Source organism: Melopsittacus undulatus, chromosome 2 (genome assembly GCF_012275295.1).
Source record: "Melopsittacus undulatus isolate bMelUnd1 chromosome 2, bMelUnd1.mat.Z, whole genome shotgun sequence".
NCBI classification, from domain to species: Eukaryota; Metazoa; Chordata; class Aves; order Psittaciformes; family Psittaculidae; genus Melopsittacus; species Melopsittacus undulatus.
Genome location: NC_047528.1, coordinates 114,715,446 through 114,734,947, shown reverse-complemented (window position 1 = coordinate 114,734,947; position 19,502 = coordinate 114,715,446). Strand labels below are relative to the sequence as shown.

General features: G+C 44.7%; 1 protein-coding gene across 1 annotated transcript; it reads right to left on the bottom strand.

The window, feature by feature from the left end:
• Positions 1-1,638: 1,638 nt before the first annotated feature.
• On the bottom strand, positions 1,639-18,261 carry TNFRSF1A (TNF receptor superfamily member 1A). Its single transcript, XM_034060137.1, has 10 exons — positions 18,086-18,261; positions 8,683-8,881; positions 8,335-8,463; positions 7,884-8,027; positions 6,436-6,517; positions 5,408-5,475; positions 5,078-5,197; positions 4,685-4,722; positions 3,799-3,958; positions 1,639-3,256 (listed from the first exon to the last, which is right to left on the bottom strand). Exons 1-10 carry the CDS (start codon positions 18,122-18,124, stop codon positions 2,958-2,960), a joined length of 1,278 nt encoding a protein of 425 aa, XP_033916028.1. The 5' UTR covers positions 18,125-18,261; the 3' UTR covers positions 1,639-2,957.
• Positions 18,262-19,502: the final 1,241 nt, after the last annotated feature.

Genomic DNA, 19,502 nt, shown 5'->3' with positions numbered 1-19,502 from the left:
CCGACGCGCACCGCGGTGCCCTGGGCCGTACCAAGGAGCAGCAGGCGGCGGGGGATGAAGGCGGGTACCGTTCCGCGCAGACCATAGCGCAGCGCGCTGAGGGGGGAGCAGTGAGTCCCTGTAGGCCGAATAGAGAAGCGACCAATGTACTTTACCCGAGTGTTTTATATACATTCGTCGCCTCAGAGTTAGATACTCAATGAGTAATAAAGATAAAAGAATTAAATGATGCAAGCAGCTGGAAGTGCTGTTCAGGCTCAGACCACTCTTTGCCATTCACAGCCATCACCTGCGGGAGTCACCTCCACTACGTTGCAGAGATTTTTAAGGTTGGGGGAATGGCTTTAACCTGCCAGAGGGGAGGCTGAGATGAGCTCTTAGGAAGAGGTTCTTCCCTGTGAGGGTGCTGAGGCGCTGGCACAGGGTGCCCAGAGAAGCTGTGACTGCCCCGTCTCTGGCAGTGTTCAAGGCCAGGTTGAACACAGGGGCTTGGAGCAACCTGGTCTAGTGGAAGGGGTCCACTAAGAACGGTGTAGTAACTAAGGTATAACACAAACTGCTACTGCTACCACCAAGAATAATAATAATAATAATAATAATAAGGGAAATAATAAGGAAAGAGAATACAACTGCTCACCACCCAGCAACTGATACCCAGCCCAACCCCAGCAGTGATCTAACTTTCCAGGTAACCACTCCCAGTTTACATCCTGGGCATGACATGCTGTGGTATGGAATACCCCTTTGGTCAGTTTGGGTCAGGTGTCCTGTCTCTGCTTCCTCCTGGCTTCCCCTCCTCCCTGGCAGAGCATGAGACTCACAAAGTCCTTGGTCAGAGTAAACATTACTGAGCAGCAACTAAAAACATTGATGTGATCAGTGCTGTTCCCAGGCTGAAAGTCAAAAACACAGCACTGCACCAGCTACTAAGGAGGAGAAAAAATACTGCTACTGCTGAACCCAGGACATTATCATACAGTTGTGCTTGGTGAACATGAATTATGAAAGACAATGTGTATTACAGTGAGCTTTGTACTGTCTCCTTTGATTAAGAAAATAGAAAGAAAAAGAAGCAGCCTTAACTAAAATAGGATGTAAGCATAACAAAACAAAGCTTTACTTTAGTTCCTGGCTTTGTCACTGGCTTCCAAGTTTCTCCATCAGTGGAGTCAGAACAGTCCTTGCTGCCTTAACGCGGTCCTCTGGTTCCTCAGACAAAAACATGGTCTTGTGAGATTAGCATTAACATTTAATCTACTACTTTAAGATATTTCCTCTTTAAAATGCAAAATATAAATCACAATGACTGGGTATTGTCTAAAAAAAAAATCACTTTAAATATGTTATCTGAGAATATGTTATCTGGATATCTGAGAAAACCTTCAGCCCAGTTTAAGTTCAGTCCTAATTCCTGCCCTCAGCCAGGTTCCTGTGACCTGGGGGCAGCTAAGCTTTACATACAGCAGTTCATAAAACATACAGGAGTTCATAAAACCTCACTTGTTTTGGGTTTTGGTTTCATTTTTAAATCAGACCATCAAGCCACCCACTCTGGCAACTTCTGGAAGTCACTCCCCTTTCTCTGCCTCCCCCCCCATCACAGAAGTTGATACAGAGAAACCAGAACAGAGGCAGACGTAAAAGTATGCATTTTAATTCAGAGCACTTAGTGTATTTACAGTAGAAAGTGTCTCTCCAGCCAAGGGATGAGAGAATAAAACCAGTCCACATTACAAATCAGCCTGCACCTGATGCAGGCTAATTGATTTTTGCTGTTTACACTTCAGCCAGTGTAATACCCATGAGAAAATAATGGTGTGAGCAGGGAGATGGTACCAAACAGCTCTTGTACCCGGGCAGCAATCACAGAGTGCAGCCCAGGAAGTAGTGTGAAATTATTCAACAGTTGCTAAAAACACGTATCTATCTATATCTATAGACTTATATATCTATCTATATATATATATATACATATATATATATGTACACATACACAGTCCCATTTGCAGTTAGATCAGATCCAGCAAATCATTCAGAGAGAGATCAGCAGGTAGACACAAGCCTACCAACCTGTGTGCAAGCACAGATGTGCAGAGGTGCTCATGCTACCAGGTACATAGATAGGTACCTTCTCACCCAGACAGATGCACACATTCCTCTGTTTTCTGCACTTGGACAAACACACAAGCTGGTGTTTTGTTAATGCTATCTTATATGGTTTCTAGATATAGGAAAAAAAAACTTCACAAAAAAGCACCAACCTTCTCATCTGACTCACTGCCTCAGAATCCCTGTTCCACTTGAACCTGAGGAAAATGGGAGTGTGCAAAGGATAATATCCTCCCGTTTCCCACAGCCACCACTTCTGAATCTCCATGCCTCTTTTGCCACAGGGATAACCAGTTGATGCCGAAAGGGGGCAGTCCTCTCCTGCTCCCAGAAAGGCACAACCTCCCTCCACTTCCCGTGAATCAGGTTTAGCAATCCAAGGGCTGTAATGTGAGCCAGTTCAACTGTCTGATCTTGCAGAAACACAGATCTACAAAAAGCGAGTAAGTACTTTACCATCTGAACAGCAAGCTTAACCAAGACACCCTACAAGTTCACCTACCACATGCTGCATGGAGCACCTATTTCAGAACTAGTCCATAGAGCAGCTGATCTAAGTCACTCTAAGCTCCTGTTTTCATCCTGGTCACATACCACTTCTTTTATGAGGTGCTTCGCCTCCCTAGGAAAGGAGTTGTTGCAGAGGTCTGTCTTGGCTTAAAGGCATTGAATATATGGTGACTGAGAAGCAAACCTCAGCCTTCCTCCAGCATAATGTGCTGCTGTTCCCAACAAATACAGATGAGTTTTAGAAAGATAAGGAGGTATAAGAAAAGGAAGACAGGAAAGGGATGACCTTATGATCATCTTTTAACAGCCTCAGCCAGGGCAGCTGAAGCAGAAACAGACTAATGATGGAAGTGGAAGCTGCAAGGTTGAGAACTCTGGTTTAGCAAAGCCTCCTGAATGGCTTCACTGCAGCCACTCAGCTCCATCTGGTTGAGAACACAGCTGATGTGCTCCACAGTTGCAGCATGGCTCTTCTGCAGTTTCCACTGTCTTAGCATTTCATACTGGGCATCTCGGAAACACCGATGCTCCATCTCAATTCTCTCTAGATCATGGTCACTCAGGCCCAGACGCCTCACAAATTCTTTCCACCGGGATGGCGGTACATGATCCACCACAGTGTAGAGAATAGAAGGGCCTGTGAAAGAGAAGAAATAGTGTGAGAAACAGGATTCTGCTGCCTCAAGGAGAATGTGAATAAATCCAGGGCTGGATGGTGCCTTGGGATCATGCATTGCCCACTCCTGTTTATTTCTTCTACAGATTTGCTCTTATGCCTCAAAAAGCAAAGGGGATGCTTCCATATGCTCTTGTGTAAAGTTATGAGCAAAGCTGAGCACACGTTTTGGCCTTGCTACCACACATTACAGCAAAAACAAAATGCTCTGTGTTACCATCCCAGAGCTATTAAGACTGACAGCATGTCACTACACGTGATGATCCATTTTGCTGGTAGAGAAAAAGGACAATGGAAAGACCTAGCATAGATATTAAGCATATACAGCCTCACAGGCTCTAGGTGTGCTTCTGGCTTTGTACTGCCTTTGTGCCATGCATTAAGTATAGACACAGGTCATATACACTGAGTAAGGTCTGTCCAACATCCTCCTAAGCTGCATCTGCATAACCAGGTTCTCATTTGCCTGGGGAAAGAGGGAAGGATGAGGGAGTTTCACTTACTGTCTGGAAGCTGCCTCTTCCTGGCAGGTCTGACACAGTCCGGGAACTCATGTGAGCTTTGTGGCAGAGGTGCAGGTGGTGGTGTTGCATTCACCAACAATTCTGTTTCTTTCCGGGACTCAGAAAGAAGGATGGAAATTTCACCTCTTTTTACCTCAACCTGAAAGACACATTTTCTTAGTCCTGAATCACCTGCAGCAGGACAATACACATGTCTCCTGCAAGGAGCCACTAGCTTTATACATTAACATTTATTCCAGATGGGGGGAGCAGGTGCTAAGGTTTTATTTCTTCCTATATGCCTTTTTTGAGCAGAAGGCACCAAACATTTCCTTCCAGCAGAACCCAAGGGGTTTAACTCCCTTCTGGCATCAAAAAACTGTAGTCCAGAAGAAATTATTTCTTTATAAAACCTAGTAAAGCTGGTATCCAAAATCACCACAATTTTAGGAGCTCCACATGCCACCATTCCCATCAGCCTGTGTAAGGCTGTGAAAACCCCAGCTCAACTGCTGCTTACTTGCAGAACAACAGTGGACCTGAGAGAACACTGTGATGCAACACTGACTGGTTTGTAGGGTCAACATCTGAAGTGAAGTAAATTTAGTTAAATCCCCTGAGCTTGGGGTGTATAGGGAGAAAATGGGTTTAAGGACCTATTTGAAAAAAAAATGCATAAAGAAAGAAAAGGAGGGAGTTTGAAAAGCATCCTCTAGAAGAGGGGAAGTAAAATGTTAGTGGTTCCACCCTCAAGAAAACTTCTGAATTTAACAGCTCTATTACTCAGCTCATTTGAAAACAGCCCCATGAGGAAAATTGTTACTCTGGATCCCAGGCTAACAATTGAGAGCAGAAGGAAAGCTCTTATACCCGTCATCTTGCTCACCTCGGATACTGGCTCCTTGGTTGTCTGCGGCAAAGTGGCTTTAAAGAAAAGGAAAGATAAAGCAAACATTATTTTTATTTCCTCTCATCCCAGGAAAACCAAACAGGAAAGCAGCTATTCACAGTCATGCCCACTAAAAGGTTTTCTAGTAAAACACACATATTCCAGCAATAAGCTCACATGCACTTCCAGTCACAGCTATGGGCGTGGATGCAGAATTGCAAGAACCACTGCTCCAACAAGCTTAGCTGTCAAGTTCTCACATTCCTTTGCCCTTGCATCAAAGCAGAAAAATGGGATCCCACTTTTTCCCCTCCTTCACACTTGTGCATACACAAACACACAGAGAATGATGTCGATCCCAAATAACATCACTATATATGCTGTACTCACCACAGGAGGAGGAAGATGTTATCCTCTTTTTCTGGATGAGCTTCACTATTTTTTTTACAATGTAGAGGATGAAAATAACTCCAAATATTGCAACGATGATGCCAAGGACAAGGTTCCCATCTGGACAAAAGGAAGACAGCAAATTAGTGAGTGACTGAGAAAGAAAGAGTCAAGTGCTAGAGGAAGAACAGCAAGTGAAGATGTATAAGCAGAAGGAAGAAAAAGAACAGTTCTGGAGAATTAAGAAAAGATGACTTTACAAAAGGCATTATCAGAACAAAAGCCTGCACTGAAAAGATACCACTGCCCCTCAGTTCCTCCAGTACTCACTCAGCTCCGCTGAAGTTGGTGAAGCAGTCACTGGGCTATGACACTGCAAGCATTCTTCACCAATGCAGCTGAAAGGGCAAATTAGAGGTGAGCATGAATAAAATGAAACACCACTCATTTGCAACAATCTTAAGTAAGAGACAAGTCAAGATGAGCCTACAAAGCAGAGCAATGGAGTGTGGCTAGTGACTCTGGGTTCTTCCTGGGCCAATGCCTACTAAGACTGAGGATCACAGAGGAGATGACCTAATTGCCCCAGAAGGGCAGAATGTTATAAAGTTACATTGAGATGGACAGAGCCTTGAGAAAAATTTCTTCCTGCAGGGCTGTCCTGGGTTCAGCTGTAACAGTTATTTTTCTCCTTCCCAGTAGCTGGTGCAGTGCTGTGTTTTGGCTTTAGCCTGAGAACGCTGATAAAGCAATGATGTTTTAGTTGTTGCTCAGTATTGCTTACCCTGATCAAGGACTTTTCAGCCTCATGCTCTGCCAGTGAGGAGGGGCACAGGAAGCTGGGTGGAAGCAGAGACAGGACACCTGACCCAAACTAGCCAAAGGGATATTCCATACCACAGCACGTCATGCCCAGTATAGAAACTGGGGGGAGTCACCCGGAAGGCCCAGATCGCTGCTCGGGTCAGCCTGGGTATTGATCAGTGGGTGGTGAGCAGTTCTATTGTGCATCAACTTGTGTTCATTGACATTTTTTTCCCTTCTCTTTTTAGTTTCATATTCTTTCCCCTTGTTATTTCCCTTATTATCATTATTATTAGTGGTAGTGGTTTTGTATTATACCTTAGTTACTGGACTGTTCTTCTCTCAACCCATGGGATTTACATTCTTTCCATTCTGCTCTCAATCCCTCTGGGAGCAGGGGGAGGGGGAGGGAAGAAGGGGAGAAGTGAGCATGCAGCTGTGTGGTGCTAAGTTACCAGCTGGGCTTAAACCACACCAGTGGCTCCTGTCTGCTGTCTCTCCTATGAAGGGTATGCCCCCTTCAGTACATGAGCATATAGAGAAAAAAAGCTCACCTGGTGCAAGGCTTGCAAACATTTCTAAGTGTCAGGAAGAATCCAGGCTTGCACCTGCAAACTGCATCTTTGTTCTTTGTACCTGTAGAGAAAAGAAGGAAACATTGCCATGATCAGAACAGAGAAAGAAACAAAAGGAGAAAAATCCACTCCAAGATGGGTGGGAGATTTTCCCTCAGAGTCTGAAGAACTGCCTCTGAAGAACAGAGAGAACTCTGTCTACATTTGAGAACAGGTTTGGGAGAGGATAAAAATAATAACAAGGGTCACTGTCCTGGTAGGCAGGGAAAGGGACTAAAATTACAGTGCATCTGAAACTGGTCTAAAGGATAGTGACAGTTCCAGTGCAAAAGTGGGAGAAGTCACTCAAGTTCAAGCATGACAGGAAGAAGAAATCGCATTACTCAGGCAAAGATGAGGGAGAAGTGGTCCCGTAGCAGCTGAGGTTGGTGAGGAAGTCAGTTCAGGGCAAAGAGAAATCACTTCCAGCCATGGGACACGTTCACTCCTGTGATCTGCTATGCTGTGACTGGAAGGGGTAAGAAATCAAAGATGTATTGCTTCTAAGTAAGTCACAGTATGGAGACTGAGTAAAACAAGCATAGGGAGGAGCAGACAAGAATAGTGAGGGAAGGACATAAACTTGCAGGAGAGGAAAAGATACTAGAACAAGCAGCATGCATACTGTGACAAGTGAGGGACAGGACTAAAACAGTTCTACATCAGCCAAAAGGAAAGGGAATTGCTCAGGGCCAGGGTATGAAGATGACCCTTGAGGGTAAATGTAAGTTTGGAAACAGAGAAAGATTACACAGCACCAGAAGGAACACATGCACCAGTGGGAGAGCAAACCTCACAGTACACAGGCTATGAGACAGGAAAGGTGTCAGGAGAAGCAGAATTTGCAAAGGAGATAGCTTGAGGACAATGTAGGGCACATGAACAGAACAAGACTATAGCTTGAAGTGGAGGGCAGTAAGCAGCATCTGGTTAAGATTCGATTCCCAACTGGAGATGAGCAGCTTATGACAGCTAACACGGGTACTTTTCCCAGACCCATTCCCAGGTCATGCCTGATGCCACTGCGTGTATAGTTCAGCATAACCTGAGCTTTCTTGATCTCTTGACATCTGCTCTAGAGCATAAAGACATGCAGTACATGCAAGGCAGAGGTACCAGAATTGAGTAAAGAGTATCTCCTCATACAGCCAAAAGCAAGAAGCCACTCACAGAAGGAAGATAGAAACTGTGACAGAAAACAGGGATTGATACCAAGGCAGGCAAAAAATGGCAGTCTTCCTGGGGAAATGGGGCAGGCAAAACCAAGAGTTGATCCACAATCCCTTCAGGGCAAGGCGCTGAAGCATGTCAGAAAGTAAACAGAGGTCTGTTAATGTCTACCCTAGAACAGTATGACTGTATAAGAACCATGTCCATGGCATACTCACAGTCGGTAATAGTCCCATTGACACATGAACTGCAGTCCCTACACTGGAAGAGATCGTCCAGACCAATCTGGTACTGGTTCTTCCGACAGCCACATACGGTATCTTGCTTTGGGGTGCAGGGAGTCTCTACTATCTGCTGGAATTCTGAGGAAAGAAAGGAGAAGTGATTATTCCAACCTCTTCCTTCACCTTCAGCTGAGAGCACTATTATTACTGGAGGCATTATGATCCCCTTATCTTCCCAGAAAAGGCCAAAAAGGTCTGCAAACTATATCTCAGGCTGTACACATTTGGTAACTCTTGTTCCTGCTGTCCCCAATCCCTTCCCATACACCGTCCTTCTGCCCAATCAATTGTTCATTTTTCCAAGCTTCCTTACTCACCTTGCCATCCCTTCAAGCCCCCACTCGCCAACTACCATCCTTTTTCCTCAGTTCTATAGACAGCTCACCTGTACGGCAACGTGTGCACTGGAAGCATTTAGACATGGTGTTATCCACAGCTGTGAATGTGCCATTAGGACACGGAAGACAGATGGGTGCCTGGTCAGGCCGACCACAGTCTTTTGCCTTGTAGGTACCTGCAATAAAATCACTTATCAGAGCTCTGACAGAGTATGCTTCCCCTCACCACTATGAAGGACACAGCCCAAAAGAAATGATCAGGAGTAATAGTTTATCTGGGTAGGGACATGTGCCAAGTAAAGAGAGCACTGATGTAGCTGTAGGACAGAGACAGTTTGAGTGTGCAGGGAAATGCTCTAAGGTGAAGGTCACTATTACTGTCGTTTTCTACATACCTGCATGGCACCTCATGCAGCAGTGGGTCTCTCTGGGATGTAGATACTGTCCCAGTTGACACTGTATCTGCCTTTTTTCATTCAAGGAGCTAGAAGGGTCTCTTCCATCCCAAGGTATCTGATGGACTTGCAGTGTATATGGTACTGGAGAAATTTCTACAGATTCCTTCGTCAACATGCAGACAAATGTTAGGATAACCTGTAAATACAGAGGGAGAAGGAAAGGAAGAGAGGAAACATCATATTCCCTTGCAGACTGCACAGCTGACTTCAGCACTAAAATATTGTTACAAAAGTGAGTTCAATTGACTTGACAAATTCTGGTATTAGGAAAAAAAGATAACCAAAAAACCCTCATGCCTGACATTTGTGTTATCAATACTCCATACAATGGTCTCTATGACCAACTGGCTGTATATAAAGCAAATGCTTTTTTATGATGTGAATTTATAGGTGGAATGCCTTGAAAATGCTGCAGCTTGTAAGAAAGTTACTCAAGAGCACAGAAATGTTTTTATTAAGGGAGGCAGTAAGACTGCCCATCCAGAAACAGTTTCAGAGAGAAGAACACGTCCAGTACTTGCAGTTCTACTGAATAAATAAACCAGATGGGAAGTCTGGAATAAGAAGGCAGAGAAGGGTATCACTGCATGCAAAGTCCAGAAAAGCTTCCAGAACTTCTCCTGAGCAAGTGAGCCCTAGAAACATGGGAAAGTTAGGTTTTAACTCTCCCCCTGACAAATGTACATTATTCATCTTAAACTGCAGCCACTAACATAAAGTCTGAAGAGTCTGTCACAAAATGTACACTTTTTTCCTTTTTTTTTATTATTCCTTTAGGATTACTTGCTATTCTTAATTTTTAAGATGCCAGTTGTCAAGAATGTTAACAGGAATATTAAGACTGGCATGACTGCAGTATGACTGTAAGGGAGCATGTGTACACACACACAGGAAGGAACAGCAGAACAAAGGGTTAAAAGAGCAGTCTGCCCTGATAACGAAGAACACCATTTCCCTGGCCATTGTTTTCAGAACACTATTCCCAGCACTGAAATTGAGAAATGTGCTGTTTATGTTGTGGCCAAAAGGTCTCACTGGTGAGAGGACAGTGTAGATGACTCATCTGCAAAAGAAGCACCAGGAGGATGGTCACGAGACTGCAGCAGATCACAGACACGATTCCTTTGCCTGTTGGCCCAACAGAACAGATCCTCAGCATCTATTTCAAACACACATTAAGGAAAAAAAAACCCATACAATAATAAAAAATAAGTTAAAAAAACAAAGCCGTGAACTTAGCCCAAGATATACAGAGCCTAAAGCCAGACAGTTTCTGTGGCAAGGGCCCATCCCATTCCAGCTGATGAGTCCCAAAGAGTATGATGGACTTGTCCAAAAACTAGTCTGTAGTGCCATGAAGAGCCCCAGCAGCACAGTCAAGCCACCACCGCATCCCTTGCTGTCTGTGCTGCACACATGTGATCCTGGCCACATACCTGCTGGTATTTCTGAATATCTCACAGAGTGTGTGCTGATGTAGTCTGTGCATTAGATTGAGTGAATTCATGAAAATCAATTCATGTTTTTGCAAATAAACACCACCCTGCCTGTCTGTACGATCTCACACCAAGTTTTACTACACCAGCTTCCCTACATTGTAATGTTTTCCCACCTTGCTCTTGTGGATGAGGTAAGATGCTTGTACACGCATAGCTTCAGAGTTTGGTTCCTTTTTGCATTTTAAGGTAGGAGAGTTACAGCAAAAGCAAAGTAAAGCAGTAAGGGCAAACCACAGCGCTGATACCAATTTTGTGGTTGCAAGCTTAAGAAAGGATATGCAAAATGAGACAACTATGACAGCTCCAAGCTGTCCTGTTGCTCTCTCAAAATTAAAGCCTTGGGGAGAAAGGTACATACATGAAAGCAACTCAAAACCTCAAACAAGATAGAAGTTTGCAACTCTGACAAAGCAAAAACCCCATTTTTCAGAGAGCTCTGTCATACAAAGACATATTCAATAGACAAATGCTAAAATGGTGAACAGGAAAAAGAAAACCACATATTTAAATACCATCGTTCCAGACTTAATTATCTGACCACAGGGTAGATGTAAGCATTCCAACAACAACCCAGCAAGAAATAAAATTCATTTCAGCAACTGGCAGTCCTACAGATTGACTTGACTGCAAGAAAATGGGTAAAAGATCATTCACACAGATGGTTTGACAGCAAGAATCCTGATTCTCTAGCCGATGATTAATCCCCAACATTGCAATATATACAGCAGGCCCGTAAGTCAGACAAGTCAGCAATAGAAATAACAGAAGCATCAAACACCAAGCCAAAACCACAGAAAATTAGTCAAATACACCTTAAAACACAAAAGAAACCAGGAAAGGTGTTTTAAAATTTTTAGATTAAGTGAAGGCATGTGTATAAGTGTGATCAACCCAGAGTTAACACATTATTACTGATGACAATCGGAGAGCCACAGACCACAAGTGACTCACAAGCCAATGACTTGGCCTTCCAGAACAATGTATTCACATAGCAGCAAAAAAACCCCACCACCATCTTCAGCAGCTTCCCAAGCCATTCTGCAGCTGCAGATTTACACCAAGGACAACTTCATGAAATACATTAAATTTGTATAGACTAATAGACTAGACTATTTCAGTTGGAAGGACCCTCCAATGCTCACCTAGTCCAACTGCCTGACCTATTCTGAGGTGACAAAAATTAAAGCATGTTCTCCCCAAACCAGACAAGCCCAAAGCACACAGCCCTCCTCACAGGCCTTGCCTTCCAGCCCTGTCACCAGCTTTGGTGTGATCCTCTGCATCCATTCAAGGACCTTCACATCCTTCTTAAGCAGTGGGGCCCTGAACTGCACCCAGCAATCAAGGTGAGGCTGCACCAACACTGAAAACAGCAGGACAAGCACCTCTCTTGACCTGTGGCTGTGCTGTGTTTGATGCACTAGGATGGGGTTTGCCCTGCAGGCTGCCTGAGCATCCTGCTGGCTCCTACTGAGCAGCTGCCAACCTTCCTGCAGGACTGCTTCCAGCCACCCCTCTCTCGGGTTGTACATGTGCCCAGTGCTACTGTCCCAGCTGCAGCATCCGACATTTCCACTTGTTAAATTGCATCCCATTAATCATTGCCCAGTGCTCCAGCCTAGCTAGATCCCTCTGCAAGGCCTCCTGTCCCTCAAGAGAGTCAATAGGACCTGCCAGTTTGGTATCATCAGCAACCCTGCTTATGGTGCATTCATCTCCTGCATCCAGATCATTGATAAATATATTGAACAGAACTGGCCCTAAAATTGTACCCCGAGGAACACCACTGGTGATCGATCACCGCCTAGATACACTCCATTTACAAAGTACTAAAGCTTCAAGTCACAGGTAAGAGCTTACCAAGGCAAAGTTCAGAGATTTCTACAACTGAAAATCGTTTTCCATTGTTAGATTTACAACATGCTCCGTTTTCACTTGCCAGGAGAAAGAACAAGTAGCCATTAACCAGTGCTGCATAGAAGTGTGGACAGCATGCATTAGCTGAATGGTAACTCAAACCACCAAACCACATCATGCACACCAGTGACTCACGTTCTTAGTGAGCCGGGAGCACCCAAGAGAAAGAAGAGTAAGCAGAAACTCTAGGTTTTACTTCTGCAATTGCTGCTGAAAGAAACACAACAAACCCAGAATGCTGGTTCCCTAAATCATTCTGCCCCTCGGGGTGACAGCTATGTGCCCTCACATAGGAGGAAACCATAGCTCCTTCTCATGTCTCATGAGAGCACTTACTGTTGGACAGCTACAGTGAAAAAAAGCCCACAACACTGCACAAGCCCAGTAGCTCTTCTGTGGAAGGTTTTGACAGCTGAGACAGGAGTTTGGAGCCCCTGCAGCATCTTCAACCTCAAACATCCCTGAAATACTGCCACTGTTACAATTCACACCCTTGCTTGCTGCTTCTGCCTCAGCAGAACAGTGAACTGGTGAGGTGAGGTGACATCTCTATAGAGTAAGGAAAAAAAGGAGGGAACAGGAAAGATAAAACTGAAGAATGTAGCAAGATGCAAGGAAGATTGGGAGGGCAGGGTGGAAATAAGAAGAGAACTTGAGAACACTGTTCTCAGGCCAAAGAAAAAGAATTGTAAAATCCCAGACTGGTTTAGGTTGGAAGGGACCTTAAAGATTATCCAGTTCCAAGCCCCTGCCACAAGTAGGGACACCTTTCACTAGGGCAGGTTGCTCCAAGACCCATAGAACCTGGCCTTGAACACAGCCAGGGATGGGGCAGCCACAACTTCTCTGGGCAGCCTATGCCAGTGCCTCAGCACCCTCACAGGGAAGAACTTCTTTGTTATATATAGTCTAAGTCTCCCCTCTGTCAGGTTAAAGCCATTCCCCCTTGTCCTATCACTACATGCCCTTGTAAAAAGTCCCTCTCCACATTGTTTCTAGGCCTTATTTTGGTATTGGAACACTGTTACAAGGTCTCCCCTGAGCCTTCTCTTCTCTAGGCTTAAAAACCCCAACTCAGCCTGGCTCCATAGGAGAGATGCTCCTGCCCTCTGATCATCTTTGTGGTCTCCTCTGGACTCACTCAAAGGCAGCATAGTGACTGAAACAGAGGGCCAAGGACAGGGAAATGCAGCATAGCAGGGTTACCTTATTATCTGCCAATGCCCACAAGGCTAGGAAATACCAAATCACTCAGCATGGAATGCTGCAGCTCTGTATCATTTGCTCTGCCCTCCCCATGCAAAGCTGTAGCCTTGCTGCTACCTACAAGGCTCCTCATCCTCAGGTAAAAGGGCAGAGGAAGCAGGTACAGTGACACACAGGTATGACAGTATGACAGGAAAGAGCAGATGGAGAGGGTCATGTTGGGAGCAAGACTCCCTTCTCTTAGCAAGTTGGTGGATGCTTAGAGGTGTCCAGAGTAGAGCAAGGCCAGTCACAGAAAGCAAACTGACTGGGAAGGGAGGGATTGAACAAGTGAGAAGTGACTCCTGCCCCCACCCCCAGCAGCTGGAAACCCCAGTGCCTGTTCGCCTGAACTCACAGGAAGACAATACTTGCTGGAGCAGCTGCTCAAGTATGAGTATTCCAAACAATTCACATAGTATTGCTCATCACTAAGATAATGTTTCAAATAATCCAGATTAATAATTTCCAGAGTTTAAACATCCTTAATAGAAAAGCATAAAGTGGAAAATTTCAGAATAAAACAATTTTATAAGTCCAGATCTGCTGTTAAAATCCAGAGATGGAGGCTTACTCCTTTTTTAGTACATAACATGCTCATTTAATAAAGTGTTTCCCCCCCACCAGCTTATTCAACTGCTTCTCTCAGAAAAGATATCCAGTTTACAACTTCCATTTTCAAACTAAAGAACTTCCTGCAAATAAAAGACATTACAAGTTGTTAGAATTTCTCAAACATATATTAATAGAAATTTCCCTTTGCTTAAGAGTTCAGCATGGTACACACCAAGTAATCGACGCACCAGTTCTATCTTAGCCTTTTTGAAGGGTCATTAAAAATAAATCAGCCAGCTTGGAAGTTCAGAGGAAAACAGATCCTGCTCATAATGAGGTATCAAAGAAATCAGGGTGCAAGATTACCCCTATGCTCCCTGACTGCTTCAGGCATATCCAAAAGCTCTGAGATTTGCATTGTTTTTTGGTTTGCTATACAGTGATGCACAGGGAACCAGAACTTCTGCTTTACACATTGAGAAATGTATATTAAAGCAACATTTACAGGAATTATTTATCATTGCTCCCTACAACTTGGAAAGGTCAAAAGAATGATGTTAAGAGCTATTATTGTGAACAGTACTCTGTTTAATGAAGATCAGAGAGGGGCCCTGTCTAAAATCAGGAGAGTGGGAACAGCTTTCATGCCATGAAGAAAGGCCTTAGAAATCTTCACTTTAAACAACAATAACAGAAAGATTTATTTATAAAGATCACAGACTTCACATCACAAGATGTGTATATATATACATATACAGCATACAAAGCTAAGTTTGTATTTCATATTAGCAGACAAAAAGAGTGAAAACTCATTGTCATGTGAAGTCCTATTCATTGGAATCAAAATACTCCTGGTTTAATAGAGAAACATAGCAACATTGCTTTGAGATGTGCTTTCCACTCTCAGATTCCCAAGACCACAATAGAAAGATCTGTGTTACCAAGGGTTCAAAGGAAACATTCAGCTATCCAGGGATGAGGACACAATTATGGAAGAAAGCACAACACATCTGCCCCAGAAAACAGTCAGAAATGCGATCAAATGAATTATTAGCAAGAAGATTTGAGGACAAAACAGACAGTGTTGTTACGCCAATACATTAATCCATAAGGACTTAATCCTAACTGTGTTTCTGGTCCCCAGTCCTGAGAATATATATTAACCCAGATATTATACAGAGAAAGGTAACAAGGATGATCAGTGGTACAGACTAGCTACCATAAAGGCAATTATTCAAAATACCAGTAGAAGATACTATAGTGGGCCCAAAAGTCATGGATGCCATGAAGAATGTGAACTGGGATAGCTATTCTCTATCTCTCCCAATGCAAGAACTAAGAGGCATCACATTAAACAAGCAGGAAAAAGGTCTGAAACACATACAAGGAGGAACTTTTTTATCCAACATACAGCTGATGTGTGGGACTCCCTGTCAGAGTGCTGGGGGTGCCAGAAACTTGCCTGTGTTCCAAAAGCAATCATCACATTTGTTAGCAGAAGAAAACACACACTCAGGGCTCCAAAATATGAAGACACTGTCTCAACTTGGGAATTCCTATAGTCACAGATCACTGGAAGCTGGGAAAGTGGTTTTATTTTTCATTGTTTTTACACTCACCCTGCTCCAAAACCCTCAGTAGATACATGCTGTTGGCCACTATAGAAAACCGGATGGTAAGCCCAACGGCTCTTCCTTACAATGCTCTTGGTGGCTTGATTTTCAATTTTCATATAACATAGCTTCTAACTTCAAAATTGCATTTCCTCCCTTTACCTTCAAAAGGCTTCAATGCTTGAAGTTCTGTGCACTTACTTCCCTGTGCACTTCCAACTTTCACAGTGAACAAAAGGGCCTGAGGAGAGACAGATGCCCTGTGAAAATTAGAAGTGCACAGGGAAAACACGAAGGACCTGGAAATAAGGTTAAAGACACACAAAAAGGGAAAAATGCAGGGAAACAGCCAACAGGAAATTTTGAAGAATCAGTGGAAATGTAAAAGAATCAAAAACTAAAAGGGGGGGGGGACATCAAGGGAGTAGAAAAGGCCATGAGGGCAAAATGCAGGATGATATGGAAAATACAGGGAGGATGGAAGGGCACACAACAGAGTGAGAACTTTAAAAAATAGTATTATTTCATGGAAAAGATGAACATTATCTGTAATGAGTGAGTATGGTGCTATTGAGAACTTGAAATGACATGTAAATGAAAGAGGAAAAATGTCCTCAGAAAGAAACATAAATCCCACTGAAGGATGCATGCTCTTCTCCACCATATTACTGAACTGAAGATAATATAATGAATTTGGGGAATACAGTAAATTCTTTTTTTTTGTGTACTTTATCACCAATAATATGAATTGCAGCAAAATATATGCACCACTATACTTAATACTTAAACCACCTTTCCAGATTTGCTAACTGCTTTGAAATCTATATGCAAGTCAGTTTATGTATCCTACCTATGTCCCAAGATAGTAAATGATCCACAATTAGAGCCAAGGTGTAAACTTCTTCTACTCCACTGGTTTGGTTGCATTGTCCTTCCAGTGCTAGATGCAATGCTATTTATTACCTGGTTTCCAAAAGCTTCAAGTGCAAAAAAATACAACTTCTGGAAGAAAGGGACTTTGAGCCACGAGTCACTATTTTCTGAAAGCAAATTAACAACTAACCCTGCATTACAAGCCCAGTGCAGTCAAGTGCAAGTTACTAGAACACTCAGCTACTGGGGAATAAAGAGTTTGATCTTGTAACTTCTACAGCAGAATTTATAGCCATGTCATGATGCTGATGCCACCCCTACTGTCATAACTTTATCACACATCTGCCAACACTGGTAACTCATAAAACTCACAATTTCTTCTACAAGTAACTTTTTCACCTGGAGAGTTACAGCTGACAGCTTAACACTCTTGAACTATGATACCCAAGAATTGTGAAGTCACTGAGGATGGAAAAGACGTTTCAGATCATGGAGCGTAACTGATAACCTCACACTGCAAAGTCCACCACTAAACTACATCCCTCAGTACCACATCTACATGCCTTCTAAATACCACCAGGGATGCTGACAACAAAAGCAAATGACAATGATTATGTGCAGACATACAGGCATGTGGAATGTTTTCATTGCTTTGTCAAAGAACCCCCAAGCGGATTAAAAGGTTTACTTATTTCATACTTCATGTCCTTGCTTTCTGTTCTCTTTAAAATTCAATGCAAAAGGCAGCTAAGCTCTTCAGCACAACTCACTGTTCCCAGGCTCAAACCTAAACGAAGATGCTCGACACACGGGGAAAAGATGATTTACCGATGAACACAAACACATCCCACTGTTTGGGCAGTAGGTACAGCCCGCTAACCTCTGGTTAAAAGCCCGCAGAGCAGCAATACAACTTCCCTTGCTTCAGGTGACACCGACGTGCCCATGCCGGCCGCGGCGGTACAGCCGCAGGCACCTGCAGCCGACCGCACGGCGAAGCCGAGCCCGGTGAGTCAGAGGCAGCTCAGTCTCCTACCGCCTCCGCCGGCCCCGACCCCCGCTCGCCGGGAACGGAGCCGAGCCGAGCTCAGCCCAGCCCGGGAGGCTCCGTGCCCTCAGCAGGGTCAACCCAGAGCATCGCTCCAGGAAATTCTCCTCCATTCCTGGAAATCCAGCGGCTTTTTCTCCTGACTCAGGGATAAACCCCGGAAACGGTGCTGGCGAATCCAGGGGCCAAGCGGTGGGCGGGGAGGGAGGGAGGGAGGGAGCCAGCCGGCACCGAGGCCCCAGCCCGGCCTCGAGAGCAGGACACCGGCCGCCCCCTCCGGCCACGACCGCCCACCTCAGGTGATAATGGCTCCTCGGGAGCTGCCACCGCCCTCCCTTCGCTCCCCGCCGCGGCTCGGGGCTGCCATGAGTGAAACGAAAGCCCCCAGACAGCGGGAGCGGAACGCGGGCTCCAGAACGATGCGGACCAGGAGGATAGAAGGGAGCCCGGGCCCCAGAGTTCCGCGGCGAGCACCGCTCTGTAGCCTCGCAGCTCCGGGGAAAAGCCCCCAGCCCGCCCTGTAGCGGGAGCGGAGATGCCGCTCCTGACTGAGGCGCCTGAGGGTCCGGACCCGTCCCGCTGTGACTTACCGTCCCCAGCGAGCTGCGGGGCAGCGCAGGGCCGCGCATCGCTCCGCGGCCCGCTACGTCCCCATGGCAGGGACCCGCTGCGCCCAGAGGAAGCCGTCCCAGCTCTACCCGGCCCCGGCCGGAGCAGCACGGAGCGGAGCTGTGCCCGTGCAACTTCCTAAGGGCGGCAGGAGGAAAGCGGGAGGCGGCCCGAGCCGACCAGGCCCAGCCCCGCCCGCCCACTCATCCACCGGCGCTACCGACTGTCGCCGGCTTTCCTTTAACCCTGAGCTCAACAGGCTAAAAAGGAACGACCGATGGTGTGTCCCGTGGCTAAAACTGCTGTTAAACACCTGGGAAAGGAGTCACTTCAGTGGGACGTGTCCCTGCCCATGGCAGGATGATCATTTTCCAACTCAAACCCTTCTATGAGTCTATCTTAAAATTTCCTATTGTTTCACCTTTACCCCCTACTGTAAATGTTGAGTTCATGTGAAATTAACCATACAGTGATGAGATGGTAACACATTGCACCTCAACTGCCTTGTCAGCACCTAAATAATTCTCAATAATGGTATTTATCAGCCCAAACTAGCATATTTAGAGTATATATGCCTATACTTTTTAATTTAAAACACATTTTCTTGTATGCTCCGATGATCCAGCTGCATTAACAATAAAAATATAAAGTGAAGGTAATGTAGCATTCTATGCGAGCTCTGCTTCATTTAATATATGCTTTTAATTATAGTGTTTAAAAACACTAAAGATTAAGTGGCAAACAGATAAAGCACTCCCTTTCATATGTTGCACATTAAGATCCCACCTTCCTGTTGTTTCAGAACTATTCCCTGTTGATATAACCAGCTGCCAGGTTAGTTACCTAATCTTGACTCCTTGTCTGCTAAGGGTGATAGGAACTGGTTGGTTGTTAGCACAGGATACACGTATCATAAATGGGAGGGATCCCGAATGGAAACAGCCACAGCACTGACTTCCCAGTGATCAGGTTGTGACAGAGAATGCTCCCCTATTTCCTGCACTATCCCTGTCATGCGAAGACATTAAATTGAGGTATTAAGCACTGTTTGGGAAGAATATATCCATTTCATGTATGTAAGCCCAAAATTTGCATGCAATTCACTCTGTGCACTGCCTGAACTGCTGTGAAGAAAGGCAAACAGCTCCATGGGCTGCACCTACTATGCAGTTGCTTATCTGCACTGTGGAAGCCAGCAATGGCACATCCACAGGACAAAATGACAAGGTCCACACAGCTACATAGCTCTCCTCCACACTTATGGCTTGGGCAGCTTTGACTTTGCAGTTGCAAGTGGGAAGAAAATAGAATAATACGTTATAAGCCTGCAGCCATCTCCAGGGATAGAAATAGAAACAATTTACTGAGTTTTGTCTAGTTCTTTTCTTTGTATTAATT

Excerpts from the sequence above, each read along its gene's own strand:
- TNFRSF1A (XM_034060137.1), bottom strand. The coding sequence starts at position 18,124 with ATGCGCGGCCCTGCGCTGCCCCGCAGCTCGCTGGGGACG. Across the intron at positions 5,476-6,435 it reads GTTTGCAAGCCTTGCACCAG|CTGCATTGGTGAAGAATGCT; the intron begins GTGAGCTTTTTT and ends TTGCCCTTTCAG. Across the intron at positions 3,959-4,684 it reads CCAAGGAGCCAGTATCCGAG|GTTGAGGTAAAAAGAGGTGA; the intron begins GTGAGCAAGATG and ends TGTGTCTTTCAG.